At 33.2% G+C, this 12140-nt stretch overlaps 2 protein-coding genes across 4 annotated transcripts; both read left to right on the top strand.

Moving 5' to 3' along the window:
- The first annotated feature begins 599 nt into the window (after window positions 1–599).
- Window positions 600–3229, top strand: LOC123690069. The gene is made up of 4 exons (XM_045632716.1): window positions 600–1297; window positions 1408–1678; window positions 1745–1962; window positions 2066–3229. Exons 1-4 carry the CDS (start codon window positions 1085–1087, stop codon window positions 3209–3211), a joined length of 1848 nt encoding a protein of 615 aa, XP_045488672.1. The 5' UTR covers window positions 600–1084; the 3' UTR covers window positions 3212–3229.
- A 162-nt stretch (window positions 3230–3391) lies between these two features.
- On the top strand, window positions 3392–10891 carry LOC111000097 (zinc finger protein on ecdysone puffs). 3 transcript variants are annotated; one of them, XM_045632331.1, is made up of 12 exons: window positions 3392–3551; window positions 3785–4086; window positions 4409–4569; window positions 5069–5318; window positions 5533–5800; window positions 6078–6272; window positions 7529–7656; window positions 7789–7934; window positions 8200–8365; window positions 8772–8910; window positions 9181–9303; window positions 9711–10891. In XM_045632331.1, the coding sequence occupies exons 2-12, from the start codon at window positions 3790–3792 to the stop codon at window positions 9917–9919; spliced, it is 2082 nt and encodes a 693-aa protein (XP_045488287.1). In that variant the 5' UTR covers window positions 3392–3551; window positions 3785–3789; the 3' UTR covers window positions 9920–10891. The 3 variants fall into 3 exon arrangements, with proteins under 3 accessions (XP_045488287.1, XP_045488280.1, XP_022125514.2); XM_045632324.1 differs by having other exon boundaries at window positions 3393–3551; window positions 8769–8910; XM_022269822.2 differs by lacking the exon at window positions 6078–6272 and having other exon boundaries at window positions 3396–3551; window positions 8769–8910.
- The last annotated feature ends 1249 nt before the right edge of the window (window positions 10892–12140 follow it).

The raw sequence follows: 12140 nt of genomic DNA, 5'->3' as shown, positions 1-12140 counted from the left end.
TACCCATTGTTGTTTAGATGTAGACGATAAGCTTTATATAACTGTCATGTGATGTTGTATATCGTTGTTTCTGTTTAGCGCCAAAGGTTGTCTCGCAGACACAATGTGACAATAATAAAGTACCTATTCACTATTTACTTTTATTTTATGTAATTACATTTTTAATGTTTATAGTAAACATTAGTTTGAAGTTTACCTTAATAAAACTAATGCTGAGTACCGAATTTCTGCCGTGGTAAGTATATTAAAGTTTTTTAAAATCTATACATTTGGCTCACAAGACTCGTCACTGTTTAAATTTGAATGGCCTAAAATAAACTTTTTAAGCGGTCTAGCGGGCTTTGAAAATAAATTACTTGGTGACAGGCGTGATATCTTATGAATCTTATTTCATACCAAAAACTAAGAACCTAGCTCTCGTTAAGTTCAGTAAGTTATTAAATTTGTGACTTGTCATGTGTCTAACACGTTGATTTAACTATTGTTCCTACGAAATTATTAACCAATTTATGTACTTAATTTAATATCAGTTATGACTAATTATCACTTGCTATTTTGTTTCTACTGCCTTTTTAAAAATAAATGTTGGCAACACTGCTCGGGGCCGCCGCCGGCAGGGTGACCATTTGTGGCAGATTTCTGCCATTTGGGCAGATTTGGTACCTAAATTTTAACCCTGGCAGACCAAGCTGACGATTTAAAAAAGTGGCAGGATTTGGCAGATTTCAAAGAAATCCTAATTTTTTTTAAATACGTTTGAATGTATGTAATTCTATTTACTTAGAATACTTATAATTTTCTGTCTTATTATTTCCTTTATTTTTTATTATGCATTTATTTGGTAGGAAATCATTTACTGAGGTGGCAACTTTTGTCCTATGCCAGATAACACGGGAATCCCCGTTTATTCTGTTTTTATGTAGGTACGCCTTACGATTATGAACGGTAATGAATCAGTAATAAGGTTTATTTTCTTAATGATATAACTGATCGAGGTTCAAAACAATGTTTGTTGTTTTGTCTACTGCCACGTTATTCTCATTTGGCGTTGTGGTGCAGTGTCAGTGCGTTGTGTATTCCGTGCATGATGAAGAGAAAATACGAGCGTTCGTACCGACCTGAATGGGAGCAAGATCCTTTGCTTTCGTCCTGGATTTCCAGAGCAAAGGAGGATCCTGATGTTGCGTTTTGCAAAGCTTGCAATTGTAAATTAGTTACAAGATTGTCTTCGTTAAAAGAACATGTGTTATCCCAAAAACATAAGAAGCATATGATTGGGTATAGCGGCCAATCATCGGTAAGTACTTTGCAATAAATGGAAATATTTAATAGACGTAAATATGTAATACGTTTTCAATAGATACCTATTGCAAGTTTAGAAAAACTAATATCAAACAATTATTTCAGGTGCAACAGTTTTTTAAGAAATCTCCAATAGAAGAGGAAGTGAAAAAAGCAGAACTTAATATCTGTGCTATGTTAGTGGAACATAATTTACCGTTCCGATTAATGGATCATTTAAGTGAAATTATCTCAAAATGTTTTCACGATTCGGAAATTGCCAAGTCCTTTTCCTGCAAGAGAACTAAAGCAGCAGCGGTAACGTATAATGTTTTAAAGCCAGAGCTAGAAGCAGAGATGCTTGCCGATTTAAAATCATGTGAAAACATTAAAACTCGTACACCGATGTTTTCCTTAGTTATAGATTAGACCACAATTGTAACAACCACATCAACGCTTGCAGTTGTTACCAAATATTATTCCGAAAAAGATCTTCAGGTAAAAACAAAATGTTTAACTTTGGTGGACTTGCAAGGAGCATCAGCCCAAGCTTTGTTCGATTCACTTTCCAAGGCGTTAATCAATGCTAACCTTAACATTAACGATGCAATTGGTTTCGGAGCTGACACTACTAACGTTATGTTTGGCGAACAAGGTGGTATTATTGCCAAAATAAGATATGTAAATCCCCATTGCATATTCATTAAGTGTGTATGTCATTCTACTGCTTTGTGTGTATCTCACGCCAGTAAAAACTCTTTACCAAGGGCTATTAACCAAATAGTGCAAGAGGTTTATGGATATTTTGCACATAGTAGTAAAAGGCAAAGGGAATTTGCTAAATTCCAAGACTTTATTGGCACTGAAAATGGCACTGCTATGTTTGCATGCATGTATTAAAAGAATTTTGGAGCAATGGGATGCCCTCAAACTTTTTTTTCAATCGCAGTTTCTGGAAGACAAAAATATTTCAGCTGAATTTTTATATAATAGTTTGAATGACAAGATATATAAACTTTATTTTTATGCTTTGGATTATATACTGCAAACAGTTAACAAACTGAACACTATATTTCAAGGAGATTATACGACAGTCCACACAGCATTTAAAGACATTTCCGAGGTGTACATGAGCCTTTTGAGTTGTTATATGAAAGGTAATTATTTGAAAACCACAGATCCACTTTGTATAGATCCAAAATCTAACGTCAACTTTTTACCTTTAAAAGATTTGTATTTAGGTGTGAACGTTAGTAAAGAAATCGGTCGTCTATCTGCAGATGTTAGTCTTAAACCTGGAATTCAATCTTTCCTTCAAAGAATGCAAACATTTTTTATTGAACTCTGTAATCAGTTAAAAACACGTTTGCCACTGACTAATCTTTTTAAAGACTTACAATTTTTAGACCCGCAAAATTTTGTTTACAAAGATTTTGTATCAACAGTAAACATTGCAAATAAATTTCCCAATATAGTAGATGAAAATAATCTTCAAAAAGTTGACGACGATTTTCGACAAATTAAATTTGACAAAAGTGTAACCGATTTGTTGGAATCTGGTGGGAGTAGCACCAGTACAAATTTAAGTGTGGATAAATTCTGGGGAGCGATTGGGAAAATGCGTGATGCAAATGGAGCTCCAAAATATACTAATATTGCAAACTTTGCAAAAGCTCTATTAATTTTGCCATTGTCAAATGCCTCTTGCGAAAGAATATTCTCCCAAGTAAATTTGAACAAAACAAAAATAAGGAACAGGTTCCAAAATAAACATGTATCCGCGTTAATAACAACAAAAGAAGGTATAAAGGAACATGGAAACTGTATCTCCTTTAAACCAACAAGGAATATGATTGAAAATATGTCGTCAAAATCAATTTACGAAAATGAAGAGTGCGGAGAAAGTTTTGATACTTTTATAGTTGAATAATAAAGGAATTCCTTTGAATAGTAGTATTTTATTTATTCATACCCGTCTTCAATGTCATTACATGCTATAATATGATGGCATATTTTTGGCATTTTCTGGAGTTAGCTTTGGCAGATTTTGGCAGATTTTTTGCCAATATCGGGCAGATTCACTATTTTTGAAATGGTCACACTGGCCGCCGGCCGCCGGCGACCATTTTGTATTTGTAGTTCCTTTTCGGCGTCGCTCTCACTTCTCAGCAGTAATCGAATCAATAATTTTATACGGTTACGTTTTGCTATTCATCGGAACATATTAATGTTTTCTTGTGCAAATTTATATTTGTAATTAAACCTTAAACGTAAGTACATCATTTTGGGTTGTAAACTAATGTGTGAAATTAGTGCAAAAATAGGACATATTTTATTGTTTGAACCCGTACTTTAATAACATCGTAATTAGTTTATTGATTGGTTTTTCGAAACAATATTAAATAATCCAAATAATATCTTCGATCTAGCTTTAGCTCTTAAATATAAATATCGATTTAACTCTTAAATAATGCCTGCGTCATCCTTGTTAATAACGTTACAGCTAAAATGGCCAACCGAAGACCTCCTCCCAGTGGACGGCGTATGGACTTCATGCGAAACGACCGAGGAAAGAACTTTCGCCCGGGTGTGTCACCATGGCAGGGGGGAGCGCCAGGCAACGATATTCCTAATTTGTTACCTATAACTGGTGGCTCAACTGAAGCTACTCTTGCCCTGGCGAGCAACATCATCAATCTTCTTCAGCCCCGTCAAAACTCTGTCCCGTCTTTACTTGACATGCCTATTCGTCGTGATTTTGGTCCACCTATGGGACGGTTTGATCGTGGATATCCACCTAATCGGGTAAGTCCATTTGATCTGATCTTCTAAGTGTTATTGGTTTTACAAAACTTCAGCCTTTTTGGGGAGTTTTCAGTGTCTCAAACCTAAGTTGAACAGTATCTGATTTTTAAATCAATAGCCTTACCCTTAATTATGGGTATATTTATAGTCTTAACAATAAATTGTCTAATGCTAATTTTTAAATTTTTTAACTAATCTAAATGGTTTTGCAAGTTTCTACACAGGTTTTCAAGCAGCTTTGTCAACCATGTCTCTACTTTTTTATTCTGTAGCCCACAGTGGCTTGCTATTCTTACTAACTTGGAACCTCAATTCCATTCAGATGGGCAATCAAGGTAATTTCCGGCGAACGGGAAATTACAACCGCTCTGGTGAGCGTATGAACAGCAATCGTAAGCCATTCAGGCCCAATGATGGGCAAAGGCAACAAAACAAGAGTTTCCCGAAAAAGGATGCCGACTCTAAAAATAAACCCAAGGAGAGGTAAGGAACCCAAGTTTCCTTCCGGTGATAACACCGACTTTCAAATCCAAACTATATTATTCACGACTTCAACGTTCACCGGAGTATTACCATGTTTCCTTTTCGGAGACTACTTCTGAGGCATATCTTTTGTTGGATACTCAAATGTCTTCACAGAATAACTGTTACAATGGTTTCTGTTAATTGAAACTCTTTTGTATAAACATTGTTTTTTCAGGACTTTTTGGTACTCAAAATTTTAATGCCCATAAATTTTGTAAAATGCATTCTTCATATTAGGGAAGTGGTCATATAATTAACATTTTTAATATTTTATAAGCTTAACCAGTTAAAACAAAATTTTCTGCGTAAGTGACAAATCGGTTTTACCTCTGTGTGTAGAGATCACCCAGAGCATATGCTTTTTGAAATTAGATTCTATGAATTGCTAATTGAAATAATACAATATTATTACCAAAATGTCACTTACTTAGAAACTTAAATCTTAAGTTTTATATAGTGAGCAAGAAAAGGAGAAGTCTGATGGTACTGAAAAAGTGGAAGACAAGCAAGAAGAAAAGAAAGACAGTCAAAAGACCAGATATGATGATATTAATCAGCAACTATTGAGGTGCCATATCTGTAACAAGAGTATGTGGGATGGAAGATCTTTTGAAAATCACTTAAGTGGGCGGGCTCACTCTATCATGATGCAAAAGACAGTTGAGAGCTATGCCTTGACTGCTGATACTATGAGGCAGGAGTTTAAGGTACTTTTTATGTTGTTTGCCTTGTAACATTATTGTTAACTGAGCAGTAATGTTATTTAAGAGTATTGTTGTAAAGTGCTAAATAATTATCTATTTATAACCATCTATAATTTACTAACAGTTACTACTATAAATCAAGCAGTTTCTTATAGAATCATAACAATTATTTTTAAAAAGGAATTAGGAATTTATGTATAGTAATATAACATTACAGATTCGCGACATGAAACGCAACCGTAAATCGGGGCAGCAACCGACGCGCGACTTCTACTGTGCTATGTGTGATATGTATGCAGCAGATGGATCTGGTCATCGCACTACTGTCGGCCACCGCAAGCTGAAGAAATATCTGCACCCCACCTGCACTGCCTGTCATAAGGAAATGCCTACGAGAATTGAGCTGGATGAGCATCGTTTGACTCCAGAACATCTTAGGATGATACAGGACAAGCAGGATGTCAGTGGAAAGCTAAAACCTGAAGGTAAACTGTCCATTTTTTCACTACTGATAAAGCCTATGTTTGACCTTAATGAGTTATTTTATAAGCCAAACACATTTCCACTACATATCTATATACATTTTGCCTTTTATTTAATGCAATGTATGTGCAATAATCGATTTTGGGATTTATATATAAAAATACAAATTTTTATACCTATATTGATACTGCAAGTAACCCATTTGAATGGTCCTGATTTGCGTGTACAAAATTGAAGAATAATATTTTAAAAGCAAGCTGGAGGGTATCTTTTTGACAGGTAACAAAAAGAAAATCCATCCAGCTCCTTGGCTTACGGACGATATTAAGTTATTATTAGAGAAGAAAAAGATTTTAAAAGCCAATTACCAGGCAAACAAAACTCAAGTGCATGGGGAAGAATACAGACAGATTCGCAATCGATGCAATATTATATGTAGAGAAGCGCAACGCCGCTATGAGGCTGGCGACTCAGGTAAGGCTTTATTAGCACTGATGGACAAGCAAAACAAGGCTTAGTTACCCCAAAACTGGCCAGTATTATTTGTAATTAAACAGTAAAAATTCTTAGAAAATGTGAATTGTTACATCTAAGAATTACTCATGTAAGAGCACAGTAAACCTCATAAACAAGTTTTCAAAAAAGTGGTGCCGGATGTGGACGTCTGTACAATGTGTGACCGTATTTTATTTATACTCTTTAAGAACATACATATAATTACCGATAATGCCTTTCAAAACAGTATACAAAAACAGTTTAAAAAAATTGTTTTTATGCTAATTATAACATTCTGACAAAAACTTCAAGTTCCTAAAGTTTTTAATAAATTACATAAACGCCAGGCTGATTAGGATAAAGTAATTAGGGAAAATAGGTTTTCATAGTATGAGTAATTCATTTAGTGTTTGTGACACATTGTGTACCCTTTCCATTGATTGAACATATCTTGTAGTGGGCTGCAACAACATGCCACCTTATTTAGGAATCCATACTAAGCTCGGCATTACTTACTACAGAACTATTCATTATATGGTATCTACCTAGCATCATACAGGATAATCCACTCCATTACGAAATATGGAAAATGCTTCATTTGGGACGATAATTACATTAAGGGTAAACTTCTTGCTCTGCACGATTTTATTGACGCGAAGCAAAGTTCAGCTTGCTCCTACAGATCTAAGTATTCACGAATATACGGCAATATAATAAAAAAGACTAGAATTAACACCGAAAATCGTCATGATAGGATCAAAAGTTAATAACTAATAATCACATACTACAATGTTGAAATTGCGACAGGAGTGTATAATGATAAACTTACTGGAACGCCTAAACAGATTTTTCTTAGAGTGGCATGGCAATGCGGTTGGATAATAGAATACTCAAGGACACCGTTATTGCAGTGAAATCTGACAATGAGAATATTAGATACAAGGGCCATCTTCTAATGGGTTGAATGGAAAACAGATTTTTTGATAAAACACTTTTTTACGGATTATAGTTATGTATTATTGTATTTAAACTTAAAATTATGTCCAAATAATTATAAGTTTAAATACAATAATACATAACTATAATCCGTAAAAAGTGTTTTATTAAATGTGTAAAAGTTATGTTAATAAAAGACAATACTATGAACAGATTTTTTGACTTAGGTTACAAAGCTACATTGTGACATTTATTAAATAATATAATTATGAAGTTTATTTAAAATCTTTCTATTTCAGTAATGATGATTTCGAACCTGCAAGCAGAGCAACAGTACCTACGTGACGATAGAGACCGCCAGCGCAATCGGAAGCATATGGGTGACAAGGGAAAAGATAAGGCAGAAAAAGAAGTAGAAGAAGGACAGGTATTTTTACAAGAATTGCTAAAAATAGTATTTATATTGCCACAAATTGTTTAGTTAATCAGTAAAAGTACTGTTTGTTAAAAAGATAAAATTATTTACAGTACTTAACTCAATTAAACATAAACTCAACAGGAAAAAGAAAAGGTTGATGGTGATGAAGAAAAGGCAGATGAAGAAGAGAAAGTGAAAGAAAGCATTGATAAGGAGGACACAATTCTAGACTACACAGAGGGTGAAGATCTTACAAACATAACTGATGACAAATACCCTGTTTATAGGTAAGCACCAAGACAATATATAAACAATTGTGATAAAGATTTATGGATCTTGCCAGTGCGTTATTATGTTTTATCTACTTTTCCATGTCAGAGAGCTATTTCATGCCTCAGGAAACCGAAATTAATGTGATAGCTAGAGATTAACAAACGACTCCATTCTTTTTTACCTCAAAAACTCACCCTGTTCTCGTAGCTAGAAAAAATGAGTATTAGCTTCTTGGTTGCAACAAACATGACTAAAATCATTATGTATTTCGACTTTCAGCACTGAACGTGGCGTGGGCCGTTCATTCCTTTCCGAATTCAAATGCTTCCAATGCCAACTCTGCAAGAAGCTTCTTGACTCCGAGGAAACAGCCGAAGTACATCTTCGTACTTGGAGGCACCACCAGCTTTTCGTCAGGTTACTAAATGAGAAGAGTGGTAAAGAGGTGAGTAAATTATTACTATAATTGATTCTCAATTCTTCATACTGCAACATAGAATAAACATAACTTATCTTATTTGGCCTTCTCTATTCATATGACATTTAAAACACTCCATACTTATTAAAAAATATATATTTATATAAATTAAAAAATAGTATGTATTTTAAAACTGAAATACTCTTATGAAGGTTGAATGTGTACACCATTAGGATGATAGTTGCGAATGTTTTGGGTGATTGTTACTCTACATTAGTAGTTAAATAAACAGATTTGTGGGCGAGAAATTTTTTTAAATTCCGATGTCCGATGTCAAGTGTTTATGTATTTCACAATATTAACGCAGAAAAATTGTGTCGTATATATTATGTTCTTATCACTCATGTAAATAAAATACTAAAAATTTCAGCAGACTATGGAAACTCGAGAGCCGTTTAAGCGTCCTCACAACATAGAGGAGTCCGGAAACTGGAAGCGTCGTAAGACCTCTCCAGAGCATAACGATTCCGAGGAAGCCGCTGAGAATGGTCATGATGTTGTTAGGATCAAAGGTAAGATATACTTAAAAAAACCCTAAATAGCAATGAACTTATCATATTACGTTTCTGTAATTTCTGACAGTATGATTTTATTAAGAATTAAAATTTCTGGCAATATTTGAAAAAGATTGTTTATATTTTCCTAATCTCACCGTTAGTGGAAAGAAGAAATATTACTATACTTAAACGATATCGCATTTTGCCTTAAACCAATACGAGTTGTATTGGAAAATCTGAAAGTAACTTTTCTAATTATAACATATATAAAAATCTTTATTGTAGAGGAGAAAGCTGATGACGTCGACATGGAGGGAGAGGCTATCGGGGAGTCGGAATCACCAAAACCCGACGATCTCGAAGACTGGGTGCAGAGTGTTGACGAGCTACTTCAGGAAGTCGACAAAGGTGAGTTTTTCATATTTTATTTTGAACTACAACTGACAGTGACAATAACAAGTTCTAAATAATTAGTACTCTGAAAATTTAATACAAATACATATATTAACAATTATTTTCAAACAAAATCTTATATTGTTTCGGGCTAGGGGATCTGATATAAAATACCGTAGATATCTTCAACAATATTTAAAAAAACTTCGTAACAATATTATCATAACTATTGTAATATGCCACTAAATACCGCATGTTACGTATATGCGTTATTCTGAGGCTGCAAATTTGTATTTTTCTATAATTTTCTTTTTGTCTATATCATCCCATATTTATTAGCTTATATTTAATATAGTATTTCGTCATTGAGGTAATTTTAAACAAATAATTACTGCTACTATTATTATTTATTTTGTTTTTAGATAAAGATGCCCCAGCTGACATAAACGAAAAGGAGGATAAAGAAAAGGAAGATGCTGATGAACAGCCAAAATCTATTAAAAAAGAGAATGAAGTAACAGATGAAGAAAACGAAATAAAAAGTGAAGTAAGGTCAGAAGACGAAAATCCACCACCGACTCCATCAAAGCGTATCACTAGAGGGCGTGGACGTGGACGACGCAGGAATTAATAATACTATGAATAAGATAGTCATTTGCAGATCTAGTTGGCTTAACAGTTAATATAATTATTATTCAGCTGTCAAGAGTCAACTTATAAAATAGTTGCAATAGCTACATTGTTTGGCTATATTCTTATTTTATTATTTAATTCTTGTGAATTAAAATTTATTTGGTTTCAGTCTCCTAATTTTTGTATTTTTTTCTTTGAAATAAGTAATGCCAATAGGTCTCTTTTGTTATTAAAAAATTAATTGTATGTAACTCTTCAAACTTGACTCTTAACTTTGTATTTTATTTTTGATTGCTTAGTTATGTTAAGTTGCAAAATCATTTATTCATATATTTTTACATTTACTGCCAGTTCTCAAATCATGAGCGTAGAACGGAAGAGAAAAACCGGCAATAAACTCTCCGCCACTCTTTTTAATCGCCAAATTTTTTCTTACACAATGTTTGTAAGGAGCTGCAACCATTACACCATGTTCCATATGAGTCAATCCGTTTCCATATGGTCATACAAGATATCTCAAAAACTTGTAAATGCTTGTTATATTTGTGGCTTTGTCAATCTCTTATAAGAAATCTTACTTTTTGTAGACTAAATTGGTTTTACATTATCAAACTATATATTTAGATCTTATTTTTTAATAGATACAAAAAAAAATAGTATAATTTACTTTCCTTAAAAAATAAATATGTAAGAAATAGTATTAAGTTTACTTTGTTCTTTGCAAGAAATTAATAGGCTTAGGCAACAAATAATTTCATTTATAGATAAAAGGTTGCATTGTGAGGAAATTTCTTCCGTCAGTGACATTTATTGCCCGACGTCTGTTTATTATGCGTAGACTTTAGTAATATTGTATGTAGTTTTACTTTTTAAATAAAATTACTTACTCACTTAATAAAAGATAAAATGTAAATTTTCTTTTATTATTTTCAGTGAAAGTTGAAATAAAATAAAACGTATTGAAAATATGCCACATGTATTTTCTCTAAATGCCATTATATTATAGCTAATATAAATTTTTGTACATGACATACGAGACCCGATGCAAAAAAGTTCGTCTAGTATGGCAAGTCGTGCAAAGCGTAAAATATAGAAAGTAACTATATTTAACTAAATAATTAAGAACGTTTAATAAAAAGTTAACCACAATTTGAGGAACATTTTAAAGTTTATTTTAACATAACTGAAATTCCTTCATTACTTTACATATTATAAAAAATGTTTTAAAAATCGTAACGCATAAGTAGGTACTCGTCTACCTTTGTCACTCAAGAAAAATAGTTCGTCTACCACTTAGTTGTGTCGCCTTTCCTCTCAATGACATCTTCAATGCGAAGAGGCATAGTTGCAACTAAAGCTGCATAACTCCTCAGGCGTAATTGACTCCCAGACAGCCAAGAGTTTAGCCTTTTAGTTGCTCTTCGATCTTGATAGATTATTTACTGGTAACTTTTTTTTATTTTTCACCATAGGGCTTCGATCGTCGACAAATCCGGACAGTTAGATGGCTGCAACTTCAAATTTGGACTCGTCACTTCAAATGATACTACTGATCGGAAGTCTAATTTAAATGATGACGAGCAAACTTCAACCTCTTTTTCTTTTGTACAACAGTCTACAGTGATTTCTCCTTAGCGGTGTAAAATCCACAACCCATTATTTTTAGGACTTTTGCAAATATCAACTGAGACTTCTTTTTAATTCATGTGCTTCCATTTCAGAGTTCTCCAGCTTGTGCATGACGACTATTTTTGATAATTTTCTTCCGGATTCTGTTTTCTACTGCACATAATATGATGAGTGATCAACCATTTTTATAAACAAGAAGTCTTTATATTCCTTTTATAGTGTGAGTGAATGATAGACTGCTGGACTGTAGACCTGGGAAGTATAAAGTCTTAAGATATTTGCTAACTTGATTTGCCAGCATCGACCCCACAAACTATTTGCTTTCGAAGGTCTTCTGACGAATTTACCCATTGTTATTTCAAAACTTATGAAAACCACTGAAATTTTCACAATTTATAGTGTCTCACTTGACAAATGAGAGATAGTATTAGTTTTACAAATATAAATAATCTTATTTAAATCACCAATAGACAAACTCTTTTGCATCAAATAACAATTAGATGAACTATTTTGCTTATAACTTCTTCGAATTTAAAACAATATATGTATAAATTTAAGAAGCTACAATAGTTTATTGGTTCATAATTATT

The sequence above is a fragment of the Pieris rapae genome, chromosome 2 (genome assembly GCF_905147795.1).
Source record: "Pieris rapae chromosome 2, ilPieRapa1.1, whole genome shotgun sequence".
In the NCBI taxonomy this organism is placed as follows: Eukaryota; Metazoa; Arthropoda; class Insecta; order Lepidoptera; family Pieridae; genus Pieris; species Pieris rapae.
This window is presented reverse-complemented; position numbering and strand designations above follow the sequence as displayed.